Source organism: Drosophila suzukii, chromosome 2L (assembly GCF_043229965.1).
Source record: "Drosophila suzukii chromosome 2L, CBGP_Dsuzu_IsoJpt1.0, whole genome shotgun sequence".
In the NCBI taxonomy this organism is placed as follows: Eukaryota; Metazoa; Arthropoda; class Insecta; order Diptera; family Drosophilidae; genus Drosophila; species Drosophila suzukii.
In genome coordinates this window covers 5,530,460-5,543,507 of record NC_092080.1, presented here as the reverse complement: position 1 = coordinate 5,543,507, position 13,048 = coordinate 5,530,460, and the positions used below count along the sequence as shown (strand labels likewise).

General features: G+C 39.6%; 3 protein-coding genes across 4 annotated transcripts; 1 reads left to right on the top strand and 2 right to left on the bottom strand.

Moving 5' to 3' along the window:
• Positions 1–386: 386 nt before the first annotated feature.
• Positions 387–5,234, top strand: VhaSFD (V-type proton ATPase subunit VhaSFD). Of its 2 annotated transcripts, XM_017080782.4 has the most exons (7): positions 387–578; positions 737–1,215; positions 2,310–2,540; positions 3,380–3,514; positions 3,579–4,141; positions 4,265–4,378; positions 4,532–5,234. In XM_017080782.4, exons 1-7 carry the CDS (start codon positions 542–544, stop codon positions 4,608–4,610), a joined length of 1,638 nt encoding a protein of 545 aa, XP_016936271.1. In that variant the 5' UTR covers positions 387–541; the 3' UTR covers positions 4,611–5,234. The 2 variants fall into 2 exon arrangements, with proteins under 2 accessions (XP_016936271.1, XP_016936279.1); XM_017080790.4 differs by lacking the exon at positions 2,310–2,540.
• A 594-nt stretch (positions 5,235–5,828) lies between these two features.
• On the bottom strand, positions 5,829–8,734 carry Cyt-c-p (Cytochrome c proximal). The gene is made up of 2 exons (XM_017080841.4): positions 8,609–8,734; positions 5,829–6,458 (listed from the first exon to the last, which is right to left on the bottom strand). Exon 2 carries the CDS (start codon positions 6,415–6,417, stop codon positions 6,091–6,093), a length of 327 nt encoding a protein of 108 aa, XP_016936330.1. The 5' UTR covers positions 6,418–6,458; positions 8,609–8,734; the 3' UTR covers positions 5,829–6,090.
• Positions 8,735–8,989: 255 nt separating this feature from the next.
• On the bottom strand, positions 8,990–12,986 carry Cyt-c-d (Cytochrome c distal). Its single transcript, XM_017080854.4, has 2 exons — positions 12,853–12,986; positions 8,990–9,463 (listed from the first exon to the last, which is right to left on the bottom strand). Exon 2 carries the CDS (start codon positions 9,452–9,454, stop codon positions 9,137–9,139), a length of 318 nt encoding a protein of 105 aa, XP_016936343.1. The 5' UTR covers positions 9,455–9,463; positions 12,853–12,986; the 3' UTR covers positions 8,990–9,136.
• Positions 12,987–13,048: the final 62 nt, after the last annotated feature.

Here is a 13,048-nt window from a genome sequence, read left to right as displayed (position 1 = left end):
ATATTTAATATCTTATTTTTTATTATAAGTTAATGACTGAAATTATTATTAAATTAAGAAAAACTCAAAATATAATTTCTAATTTGATTTTAAAGTAAATAATGCATACTAGAGATACTGTTGGGTTCAACCACCTGGAGGTTGTTAAACATTTTTTTTAAATATTCTGGTTTGAGAAGCAAAAATGAGAAACATGTTTTGGGAAACCTGAGTCAAGAAAATATAAAAAAAAGCTGCACATCAATTATGTAAATTGGTGAATAAAGGGGTTTTAATTTTAAAACTCGAAAATATTTTCCTCGAAGTTGCGAAAAACCAATTGGCAGCCCCAAGACAACGATTGCTTTCGGATATCGCTCACCTATCGATGTTCACTAATCGACTATTCGATCAACGGCTGCAGAAAAGTCACAAGACCAGTCAGCTGAATTTCGGTCGTGTCGCAGTAGTGTGAAAAACACTGGGTAATATTTGATAGATTTTCATAAATTCTGTGCTTGAATTTGTGTGTGCCGAGCGTCGTCGCAAGAAAGCCTTCAAAATGACTACCGCCTTGTATTTGCCCGAGGAAAACATTGGTGAGTTTTTCCCCCGCACCGCACCACCCCGCAATTCGCAGTCGACCTCTGGTGAAAAATCGAAGTGCGAGTGTGTGGGTGTGTGGGGTGGTTGGGCTGTCCAGCGCAGCACCCCATCGTTCTCTCCGGTTAACCTGGTCTATTGGATCATCTCGCAGATATGATTGCTGCCACCTCGGTGCTGCAGCAGCAGGCGGCGGACATCCGCACGAGGGCGATCAACTGGGCATCATACATGCAGTCGCAGATGATCAGCGAGGAGGACTACAAGGCGATCAGCGCTCTGGACAAGTCACGCGCCAGCTACTTGGCCACGAACTCCAGCCAGGTGGTCAAGACCCTGCTCAATCTGGTCTCGCATCTGTCCAAGGACTCCACCATCCAGTACATACTCGTGCTGCTCGACGATCTGCTGCAGGAGGATCGCTCCCGGGTGGATCTGTTCCATGAGACGGCCGGCAAGCTGAAGCAGTGCATCTGGGGTCCGTTCCTCAACCTGCTGAACCGCCAGGATGGCTTCATTGTCAACATGGCGTCGCGCATCCTCGCCAAGTTCGCCTGCTGGGGCCATGAGACCATGCCCAAGTCCGACCTGAACTTCTATCTGCAGTTCCTGAAGGATCAGCTGGCCAGCAACGTGAGTCTGCATATGTGCGGTAGAGGATGAGCCCTCCGCGAGCATGTTTATGTTGTCAATGATATGTAAATGAAGCCAGAAGAGCATGTGAAGAATGTTTTAGTATATACTTGGCACTTTTCTAAGCAATTCTTGCACTGGGTTATGGTTTTCCAAGTGTTCAAATTCCCAGGATGCACAATCCTGCATCTTGGTAGATAATTGTATATTTAGACACCCAGTGCAAGTTTTGTTTTTTTGTTGTATATTGACGAAATGTTCTATTTTACAAAGCAATTTTTGTTCTGAAGAGTAATAAGAGGTTAATCCCTGCACTACTGGTTAAAATATTAATTAAGTTAGTGAAAATATTTAAATTAGTTGTATATTGACAAAATTTGCTACTTTCCGGAATGATTCATGGGTTCTCAAATCAGGCACTAGCTTTTAGCATGTGATATGTAGCGTAGGAAGATAGCATGGTTCTTGCTTGATTAATTAAAGTTTTTTTTTATTCCCTTCCTAATTCGAATTGAAATCTATCCCCTAACTATTTTTAAAACCTTATTTCATATACCTAAGCAAAAATTATCTAACTCTACTCAAAGCTAACCTTATATTCCTGCATGTCTTGTCAGTATTGCTTTCCGTATATATACCCATAATAATTTATTATAATTTAAACCAATCGAATCTGACCTCGTATAAGACTAAAAACCAAACACAACTGACCTCGTCTTGGTGAAATACTCGTGAAATCTCTGCAAATGAGGAATCCAAACAAAGAGTTTGTAACTACATTATGCCATACATCAGCACTCTGAATCTTGTCACACCATATCCAAACCTTATATTGTCCCGGATATATATTTCGCCACCTCACCCCTCCCGATCATCACGTGCAGTCGTGTGTCATGTGTCACATATATAGCACCAGAATATAATAATGTTATTTACCTTGTGTTCTTGTCCATCAAACGTATTTATCTGTTCCGCTGCACTTGAACCCTGTGAACAATTTTAATTTATATGCAATTTACCATCTATGAATCGATTGAATCGATGTCTGTGGACGAACCACCCCCACGACCCAACGACCTCTGATCCCACCCTAGGGCTTAGCCTATCTGCAAGAGATGGCCCAGCTGGCCAAGCGGACACAAACGATCCTTGTGCACACGCATGGACAGCATGGCAAAGACAAAGACCACCATGGCCACCAGTACAGTCCCACTCTGGCCCAGCTGCAGCAGCAGCACCAGCTGGCCGAGGGGGCCAACGAGAGCTATCGGGAGGTGGGCGGTAGCAGTGACCACCAGCAGCAGGACAGCAAATCCGTGATACCGGTATTCCAAACCACTAAACCCAAAAAAAACAATCTCGCAGCAATCCACTCGCCGAAACAACCAATACATCCACTTACCCACCCACCAAAAACACACACAAAACACGAATAAACTATCAAACAATTATGGGCATACGAAGAATCACAGTCGATAAGACAAGTCGTATTATACGGTACAAAATCTATGGTCTATAAAAAATATTGCTAATTTTCGAACAAATTTGATCCTAACATTCTCAGGTTCTATATTTTAATGGTATATAACAAAATATAATGTCTATAACAAAAATATCAAGAATTTCCGTACAAATTAAATCCCAAAATTCTAAAATTCATTCTATAATTTAAATGGACGTTAAAATATACCTCTTCGACTGTGATCCGTGTGTTTGTGTGATATTTCTTAGTCTATTTCGTAATTGTTTACTAACCCGACTAATAGCGCGTGAGAAAACAGAAGGAGAATCCGGCGCGAAGGACTTAGCAACCAGTGTTGTCAAGCGGTGTATAAAAGGCATATCAGTGTGGTGTAACGGTAAATCAAGTTTCAGGTGATGGTTAAAACTACACGAAAATCAACCAAAATTACACAAAGATAAACAATGGCATAAGGTGAACTGTTCGAACCCCCATTGATGTTGCATATTAAACTCTCTTTAAATGTTGTACACTCTCTATTTCACTATATTTCTCCTATTGTGCGTAGCTTATAGTAATTATCGTTGTTGTAGCTAGCCAAAAATAGATTCCAGCTGATATCGTCATAACTAACAAACCTAACCAATGAAAAGTGAAATCGAATTCGAGGATAAACTAATGGGATTTTTTTAACATTGATAGAACAACGAATACATCCAATCGGTGGCCCGCTGCCTGCAGATGATGCTCCGCGTGGATGAGTACCGATTCGCCTTCGTGGGCGTCGACGGCATCAGCACTCTGATCCGCATCCTCTCGACCCGTGTCAACTTCCAGGTGAGTTTGAAATTGAAATGCCTAAATTGTTTGGTACAATTTAAATTCGATTTCTTATTCATAGGTGCAATACCAGTTGATCTTCTGCCTATGGGTGCTGACCTTCAATCCCCTGCTGGCCGCCAAGATGAACAAGTTCAGCGTGATCCCCATCCTGGCCGATATCCTCAGCGATTGTGCCAAGGAGAAGGTGACCCGCATCATCCTCGCTGTCTTCCGCAATCTAATTGAGAAGCCAGAGGATTTATCGGTGGCCAAGGACCATTGCATCGCCATGGTCCAGTGCAAGGTGCTGAAGCAGCTATCCATTCTCGAGCAGCGTCGCTTCGACGACGAGGACATCACCGCCGATGTGGAGTACCTCAGCGAGAAGCTGCAGAACTCTGTGCAGGACCTGAGCTCCTTCGATGAGTACGCCACTGAGGTGCGCAGCGGTCGCTTGGAGTGGTCGCCTGTCCACAAGTCGGCCAAGTTCTGGCGCGAGAATGCCCAGCGCCTGAACGAGAAGAACTACGAGCTGCTGCGCATCCTTGTCCACCTGCTGGAGACCTCCAAGGACGCCATCATCCTATCCGTCGCCTGCTTTGATATCGGAGAGTATGTGCGTCACTATCCCCGCGGAAAGCAGTGAGTATATAGTATAGATATTTGGAACTCCCCTAGTTTAAGGGTTGTACCTTTTGAAAGCCACCCAAAACCATTTCAACTTTCTAGTACTTGGCAGCTTATTAATAATCCCCTTTTCCTTAGTGTGCTGGAGCAGCTGGGTGGCAAACAGATCGTGATGCAGCATCTGGGACACGAGGATCCCAATGTGCGATATGAAGCCCTGCTGGCCGTGCAAAAGCTGATGGTACACAACTGGTTAGTATGGATTTTGAGTGCATATTCTCTCATGCATTCCCCATATCCCGCATACAGGTCCTGTGATCCTCTTATCAATCATTTTCATTCCATGACCATTATGATGATCAAAATTCTCTGTGTACTCAAAATACTATTTGTTTTTATTATCAGGGAATACCTGGGCAAGCAGCTGGAGAAGGAGAACGAGAACCAGAAACAAGGTTCCGCACCCATCACTGGCAAGGCCTAAGTGGTCCAATCAATCAGTCATCCATGCACAGGCACACAACAAATATTCTAGCCAGGCCGCCAGCCTGATACCTTAACTAACAATAAGAGTCGCGGAGGGATCTATATCTCCAGCCTGATCCCTCACCTCTCCACCACACTTACAATGATGTTTGTTCTTGCTACCTTAAGCGCATGTTTGTTAAACTAAGTTCTTGTTTAGCCCATACCTCCGACCACGCCCATTTACGCCCTCGGTCCATAAAACGTATTGAGAGAACAATTCGATTTTTTGTTGGCATTCCAAAAAAGCAATTCACTGTAATGGCAGAGCAAATACAAACGTCTATCCTCTAGGATTGTTCCATTCAATTCGATTGTTTATATTTTGTTGTTATTATTATTTGTGTTCTTAATATTATGTGTGCGCCGCTGTACAGAGTTTTTTCTAAACCAAATGATATGCACTTCTTTTGTATTATAATCGCGTCAGCGCACCCACAACTAAACAAAAAAAAACAAAACTAAAGAAACAAAAATATATTGTATAAACCTATCAAGTATTTCTTTCATTTAAAAATAAATCAAATAAGCATAATTGAAATGAAAAATATGTAATGCATAATAAAGTTGTTATTAAAGTGTACGATAAAGTTTTGCGAGTGTAAAAGAAAATATACATAAACTAGCCAAAATTATTCCAACTTTGAAGTGTATTTTTGTATAATTCATATTGTAAGAATTGACATGTGATTTAAGAGAAAAGTTTACTTTGTAGAGGGGCTCTCTCTTTCAGAATTGCTACCACACTGTGACGCAATATTTGATTAGGTAGGTGCGGAGCTCTTTTAGAACGGTTTCATAGTTCAGTTACTAGCTATCGGATCTTATCTAGGGCACGAGACCTAGGCAAATCTCTTAGTGGCTTCTCTTTATACTATAGTATTGTTGAGGCACGTGATATAGTCTGGGGCCTATGACCTACTCTTTGCTTTTCAATAAATGGTTATCAGAGAATAAATGTTGCCAGTATATAGTTCTCTTTACCGATAATGAAATTAATTTTGCATGACTAAGAGCTGGGGAGTTCCCTTAAATAAAAAACTCTTTAAAGGCAGAATGTTATAAGCTTTAAAGCTTGAACTCAAGAGCAAGGGATCATAGATCTTTCTAGCAATAGATAGGTTCTAAAACTTCAATGTTTTCTTTTTCCCCCCACTCAAAATTAAACACCTTTCCATCGTTTTTAGTTATTTTTTTTATTATTTAACTTTTTCTTGTGGTTGTCACAATTCTCATCGGGTTTAAATTAAATATTCCACTTTTTATTTAAATTAAATAATAAATTGTCCTATTTAAACTTTATAATTAACATAATTGTAGTTTTTAGGTCTGTACTTTGTTGATTTGTTGTAGTTGCTGTTGTTGCCGGACTGTGACTGAACACAATAATACAGTTAGACATCCTGCAGAGGTTGTTGGTGAGTTTGTGGATAGCACCTTTACTTGGTGGCCGACTTCAGGTAGGCGATCAGATCGCCACGCTCGTTGGGCTTCTTCAGGCCGGCGAAGATCATCTTGGTGCCGGGGATGTACTTCTTGGGGTTCTCCAGGTACTCGAACAGGGTGTCCTCGTTCCAGGTGATGCCCTTGGCCTTGTTGGCGTCCGTGTACGCGAATCCGGCCGCCTGTCCGGTCTTGCGACCGATCAGACCATGCAGGTTGGGTCCCACCTTGTGCTTGCCGCCGGCCTCAACGGTGTGGCACTGGGCGCAACGCTGCACGAACAGCTTCTTTCCCTTCTCAACATCACCAGCAGGCACGCCCATTGTGGATTATGTGGTTGATTGATGTGTTAACACGGACTCGACTGAAAGACAAAAGATAAAGCAAATTAGTAAATGATCAAAGTAATACATCTAACATTGCCTAACAACTTAGACGGAATTCTAAAAAGAAATTCCTATTAAGCAACCTTTTGTTAACTCTGTTGCTAGCAAAGTTGGTTCCAAAGTTCATAATTTTTCGAAAGTAATATTTGCTGATTGGTATTGGTATTGTCAAGAACCTAATCATTAATTATATTCTTATCATTATGCAAACGTTTCAGATCTATTAAATCTGATAATACCGGTTGCACTGGAAACAAATTATTTAACTTCTCAAAGCTATTTTACCTAATTTTTGAAAAGTATTTCCGAATTGGAAAATAAATAAAATGTTTGTTGAAATCAAAATCTAACCATACATTATCATCACAATACTAGAACATATAATTAAAAATGTTAAAAACATTACTAACAACTATTAATCAACAGAACATTAGTAATATAATTTAGAAAATTTATAATATTTTAACATAATAATATCAATGTGGTAAACTTTTATACATTTTGTGATAATTTTTTTGTGTGTAGGGGCCGTGAAAAATATATTTGTCCCCTTGCCCTGTTATGTAAACAATTGATAAGCTTGCTGCGGAAACGGAATTATTAAAATCGCTTATGCTAAGTGCATTAGTCGGCTGTTCCTGATAAGGCTATCATTTGTATTATCTAACTGAGTCTGCATTCCCATTTACCTTCTCCTCCCCCTTTCCACCCACATATTATTTTTCCCCTTTTTCACGCGCGTGTAGAGCAACGTCATCAAAAACACAGACTTTGAAAAAAGCTTCAGACGCTGGTCACATGTTGTTGCCCCCACTCTCTCCCTCTCACACATTCGCCAATCGCTGAATAATTGCGTCAGAATGAAATCACTCAGCAACAGGCTAAAAAATTCTACAGGAAGCATCATAAGAAAAAGCGTTAGTTGTTTATATAACTGGAATAGTAGAATTCCCAGGGTCTGTGTTATGGTCAACTTGATAATTGCCGGCTAATAAGTTGCATGCAGCTATTTGAACTTGAGAGAGCAAAGTGTCGTTGCAATGAGTAAGTCACCTACACACGCACGCAACTACACTGGAAGAAATCAGACAAGGTCAAATACAGAAATATTAACATTTTTAAAATTGATTTGGAACAAATATTCATTTATGAAAGCAATATATAGAAAAATTTTTATTACTGTGGAAATACTAGTTTTTGATTTAACATTTTTTACATGTAAAATAGAAATCTATTATATCACATTTTTATTTTCTCTCTGTGTACAAAGCATGCACTTAGAGAGTGAGTGAAGGCAAAGCAACAACAATGTCAACATCTGATTTGGCCTTGATGAGAACTTTTTAGTAAGTTCTCATGATGCGTGTGCGTGTGCGAGAGGAAGGGAAAGTGCAATTGGAAAATTGGAAGCAGGCCAAAGGCAGCTGTATTCTCGCCTTTGTGTGGGTGTGAGAGAGAGAGAGGGTGAGAACAAAGAGATGAGTGCAAATTGGGCCAACATCCAAGTTTCCTTAGAAAAGCGAATGTTACATAAGCCTCATTCCTTGCAAAGGTGAAAACTCTTATTTTTTTGCCATATAGAAAATGGCACATTAGCGAAAGAAGAAACCTGCTTAGCAACCACGTGGCGGGCTTTTAAACTCCAAAGCTACGGCAAAGGCAAACAAAAAGATTCCAAGAATTGATATATTTTTGCCAGACAGAGCGAGCGAGACAGCTGATGATCGGGTTCTGTACTCTCTCTTTTTGCTCATGTAATCGACTCTCTTTGCCGATTTTTTCAATGGCAATGTGACTTTGGATTGCTATTTTTACCATTAATAATTTTTTGCTTACTTTTTTGACTAATAAAAACGTACAACAAATAAACTAGTAAACACCTCCCGGATGAATCGCACTATTATACACACACACACAAGGACGCGTTTATGTAACCTGAATCATCCCCCAAAAAAATATTTAATTTGCATGCGAATAATTTTCACAGCATTTCGAGGCTGGAACTTATGCAACTTTAACTACGCGGAAGTGTTTACCCTTATTATCTGTACGAGAACTCGCTAATCAATAACTATTCAAGGTAATATTTACGTCACTTGAATATTCGAAAAGTCCACCCACTACTTACATTGAACACAAACGTCGAGCGTTGCCGATTTTTCACGAATGACCGCTATGTTTAGTCGTTTCGTTTTTTGAAATTAGTGTGGGACCGTATATTGCCTGAAAATAAATACCATCATATACCATTTCAGATTCCAGAATACCAGCAATATTCAGTTTAATTAAAAATGAATTAGTTTTTCTTAGTAATATAAATAAATATTTGTAATCTATTTACTAGTAATAAAAAACCGAGGAGATTAACCGCTTGTATCAGGAGCCAATAAAACAATTTTTAACATCTGTTAAAAGCTGTATGCTTTAGAACTCCTATAAATCCCTTTACGCGCGCATATCAAAATCAAAAACGACGTTTTAGTTTCATCAACTTTAATTGAATAAAGAAGGAAACAAGTTTTAATGTTATTGGGCATAGGATAGTTGCCAGCTAAAGATAAAATCAAGGAATAGCGGCATATTTTGAATGAATTCTTTAGCGCAGTGTTCCAGATATTATGGTTACCGATCTTGTTGTTTCGCAGGAATTAGTATTTTATTTGTTTGTCTTGAGGAAGGCGATCAAATCGGCCCGTTCTTCAGCCTTCTTGAGACCGGCAAAGACCATCTTGGTGCCGGGAATGAACTTTTTGGGGTCCTTGAGGTACTCGTCCAGGTTGCCCTCCGTCCAGGTGACACCCTTTTTCTGATTGGCCTCCGTGTACTTGTATCCGGGGGCAGTGCCGCTCTTGCGGCCCACGATCCCGCCGAGGTTTGGACCCACCTTGTGCTTGCCACCCACATCGTAGGTGTGGCACTGGGCGCACTTCTGCACAAAGATCTTCTTGCCGTTCTCCGCATCACCTGCACCCATCTTGGAAGTCTAAAGATGAGAAGTTAAGAAGGTACTTTTTTCAGAACCAATATATTATGGTTTTTAGTTTATAATCCTATTTATCATCATATTATTATCATATATATTTTAATTCTGTAAAACTATTTCCTAAAATTTGTAGTGTGTTTGGAACCACTATATTATATTAAACACCTTATGGTATTTAGTTTATAATTTAGGTATATTTATTTGTTTTCCCTAACTTAAAAACTAGTTCCTAACTTTTGTTCCAAAACATTTTTAAAATATATTTTTTAAATTTAGAACCGTTAGAAAGTGCAAGTCCTACCCACCTCAAAGAGAGAGCGAGAGCGATTCTCTTGGCCCCTCTCTGGGCTGCACAAAGTTAGACGGAGACAGCTGCAAATGCACGAAAGCAAAAAACGAAATTGGGTCAGAAAAATAAGAAAACAAAAATTGAATCAAAATTGGTATTAAATGAAAAGCAAACAAGCAGCTCGAGAACTTGGCGGCACTTCTAATGGGAAAGGCAACCGAAAGGTAATTCAATTAGCAGACACAGGCCTGCCGCCCCCTTTTCCGAACCACCTCCCCCCTCCCATCCCTTGTTGACTAGCAGATGCACATGTGCTTTGAACATTTCCTTTCAATTAAAACGCATTTTACGCACTCCCTTCCGCTTTTCCCCGCTTTTCCTTCACTTTTCCTGTGGCAAAAACAGATGCCACCGCATAACAAAAACAGAAAAACGAAATATGGGGGTGATAAACAAGGGGGCATATAGGGCTTATACGGGGATAGTACTCATTAGGGAACTAAGCATCCACTAAAAAGTGGTTAAGTATACGAGTATTAAATTTAAAAAAAATATAGCATATCTTTTTGAAAGCCTGTTGAACATATGTACCAAGAAATGACTATACAAAACAAGAAGTTTTTAGATAGAAAACAGTCTCAAAACTTTTATGAGCGGTACCTGGTAATAAGGAAACTTAAATATTTTTATAAACAACTTTAAAGCTACACTCATATTTTTGATTATATAAGATCATAAATCATAAACGGGGTAAATATTTGTTCTAGTAAGTGTCACATTCGGTCCAGTGACATTTTCCAGAAGACTCGCCAATGGCATCAGAGGTGTACCCTACCTATCCATCTACATCCGCATCGTTCCATCCTGACTATGACCTAACCTAATTTACCCAGGAGCCATAATTTACCCGCAGGCAAAACTATCCTGGCCGTTGGCCCGAGTTCCTTTGCCTCCTGAACACTATAAATAAATGGCGCAAGAAATTAAATTACGCTTGAACGGGCCGGGCAGAATGTGATAGTGCCCAGTGAAAAGAGAGTGGGGTGGGGGCATTATTGTTTACTAGATCTATTGCTGCGGAAGTCCATAAAAAGGTGAGAGGTTGCTCCACAAATGGGGTTTATAAGGCATGTTGGGGAACGGGGAACAAAGGACAGTCTAGGAACGAAAGGATGTCATAATACCTGATTTGGTAAGTACGGATGTTGCTGGGGAAGTGCGGATATTGTTAAGAAATAATAATAAAGTCATATAAAGCACAACTGCTCGTGGAGGAAAATTAGAACTATGTGGTGAAAGTATTTGTTATTTCTTTTAAGTTAATCCAAAACCTGTTCTGATTTTTTAAGTTTACCAAGCGAAATGTTTAGAATAACTTGTTCATTGGCTTACAAAGAAAGTAGAGCGGGTACTTTACGTAAACCTTGAAGTTTCTAACTTGTATTGTAACCATGGCAAGTCTTATACATAATGCTTATTAAGAATTTCTTCGAGTACTTCAGACTTGACCACTGGAATTCGAGTTTAGCTTCCATTTCCCCCTGTCCTCAAAATCCTCGGTCAGCGGGTTACCAAGAATAACGCTTTGGCTGTTGCGCAATTTGGCATGACTTTGATATTCCCGCCAAGCCACACCCCCAAACTATACCCATAAAGAACCACCTCCACCACCCTTCCTGTTCTGCATGGCAAAAACCCTACATTTCTTTCTCGTTCCCCTTTTGGGTTGCACAGTTGTTCTTTTGTAAAGTGAACTTTTCATGCAATAGATTTTCATTTTAGGTTTAAAAAAAATTGTAAAGTTATATTTTAATCTAAGTTTCAGCTCTGTTTTGTTTTAAAACGAACGGATTGACCCTTACAGATATTATTTTGAGGATATTTTTAGAAATTTTTTAAAACATGATCTTTTTGGATGTTTAGAGGTCAAAATTTAAGTTCTTTTACTATTGCTATACCATTTTTTGGTTTGAAAAGCAGAAGTAAGTAATTTAAATAAAAGTGCTTTTTTTTTTAACTGAAAGGTAAATATCTTTTAAAGATATTACTTAAAAAAGATATAAGAACTTTTTAAGAACATAATCTTGTTGGATGTTTAGAGGTCAAACTTGCAGATCCAGAAGATCTATACCAGAAGTAGTACTGTATATGTTACAGCATGTTTATACTACGCGCTTTTCACTGCTGTGGCTGCTCCTCCTTCTTCTTCGGGGGCTTTCTTTTGGGGTGTGGTGGGGCTGGAGAGATGGCTTCTTTTCTAGAACGAGGTCGCTGACTGCCCTTCAACGCTTTCTGCTTTCTGTGCCTGCGGATGCCCGAAAGTTACATAAGCCCCAACAAGAACAACAACACCGCTGGTTTAGTTGGCTTTGCATTTTATGCTGAGAGAGGAGAGGCCATGGGGCCAGAGAGAGAATAGCAAGAGAGCAGCCCCAACATAAATGACACTGAGAAAGAAAGAAAAAGAGCTGCAGGGCTGCTCGTGAGAGCGACGCTGGGAATGTGTGAATGAAAAATTGCTAAAAATGCTCCATTTCAGGCAATTTATAACTGTTTCTTGCTGCAACTGCACTGCTGACGTCGCTGCATCCATATCCATGGATGTGTCAAAGAGAAAAAGGGGGAGGGAATAAAAGGGGTGTTGCATCCTTTGAGATTATTGGATTTTGGGTTTCATATATTGAAATATGTAAATCTTATACGTTTTTAGATTTTATCAACTTTAAAATATTTATTTGGTTAAAATACAACAATGAAGAATTGAGGGATCCTAAAACAATAAACGTATTTTCTAAAATTAAGATAATTCCGTTAGGAAGTTTTTGGAAGTATCAGTATATAAGGATCTACACAAAATTTGGCATATATTTTAAAATCGTAATAATAATAAAATAACAATGATACTTTTGTATACCCATACAAGGAAAGAACTCAAAAAGGAATAAATGAAATTTAGAAAAAAGTAAACCTATCAGTGTCCCAACACAATTATTTAAAATTAATTATTTTTTTAATTGATGATTATTTTTGTAATATTTAAACACATCCATTAAGTTTCATCCCTGTTCAAGGGGCAGCACTAACAATGCAACAAGCTTACCTGCTGGACGCCTCTCTCTCGCTCTCTGCCGCTGCTTGTTGCTCTGCTTCTGCTCTGCCCCCACTAATTGGAGCTCTCTATCGCTCTCTCTGTCTCGTTGCCCCTCTCTCAAAGAGCGCTGTGTGGAGCTAATGTGGCTGCTGCTCCGCTTGGCGTTTTCATTCAATCAGCTGAGTTCGCGGCGTTCGGTTCTTCT

Excerpts from the sequence above, each read along its gene's own strand:
- VhaSFD (XM_017080782.4), top strand. The coding sequence starts at position 542 with ATGACTACCGCCTTGTATTTGCCCGAGGAAAACATTG. Across the intron at positions 2,541-3,379 it reads ACAGCAAATCCGTGATACCG|AACAACGAATACATCCAATC; the intron begins GTATTCCAAACC and ends TAACATTGATAG. Across the intron at positions 4,379-4,531 it reads AAGCTGATGGTACACAACTG|GGAATACCTGGGCAAGCAGC; the intron begins GTTAGTATGGAT and ends TTTTATTATCAG.
- Cyt-c-p (XM_017080841.4), bottom strand. The coding sequence starts at position 6,417 with ATGGGCGTGCCTGCTGGTGATGTTGAGAAGGGAAAGAAGCTGTTCGTG.
- Cyt-c-d (XM_017080854.4), bottom strand. The coding sequence starts at position 9,454 with ATGGGTGCAGGTGATGCGGAGAACGGCAAGAAGATCTTTGTGCAGAAG.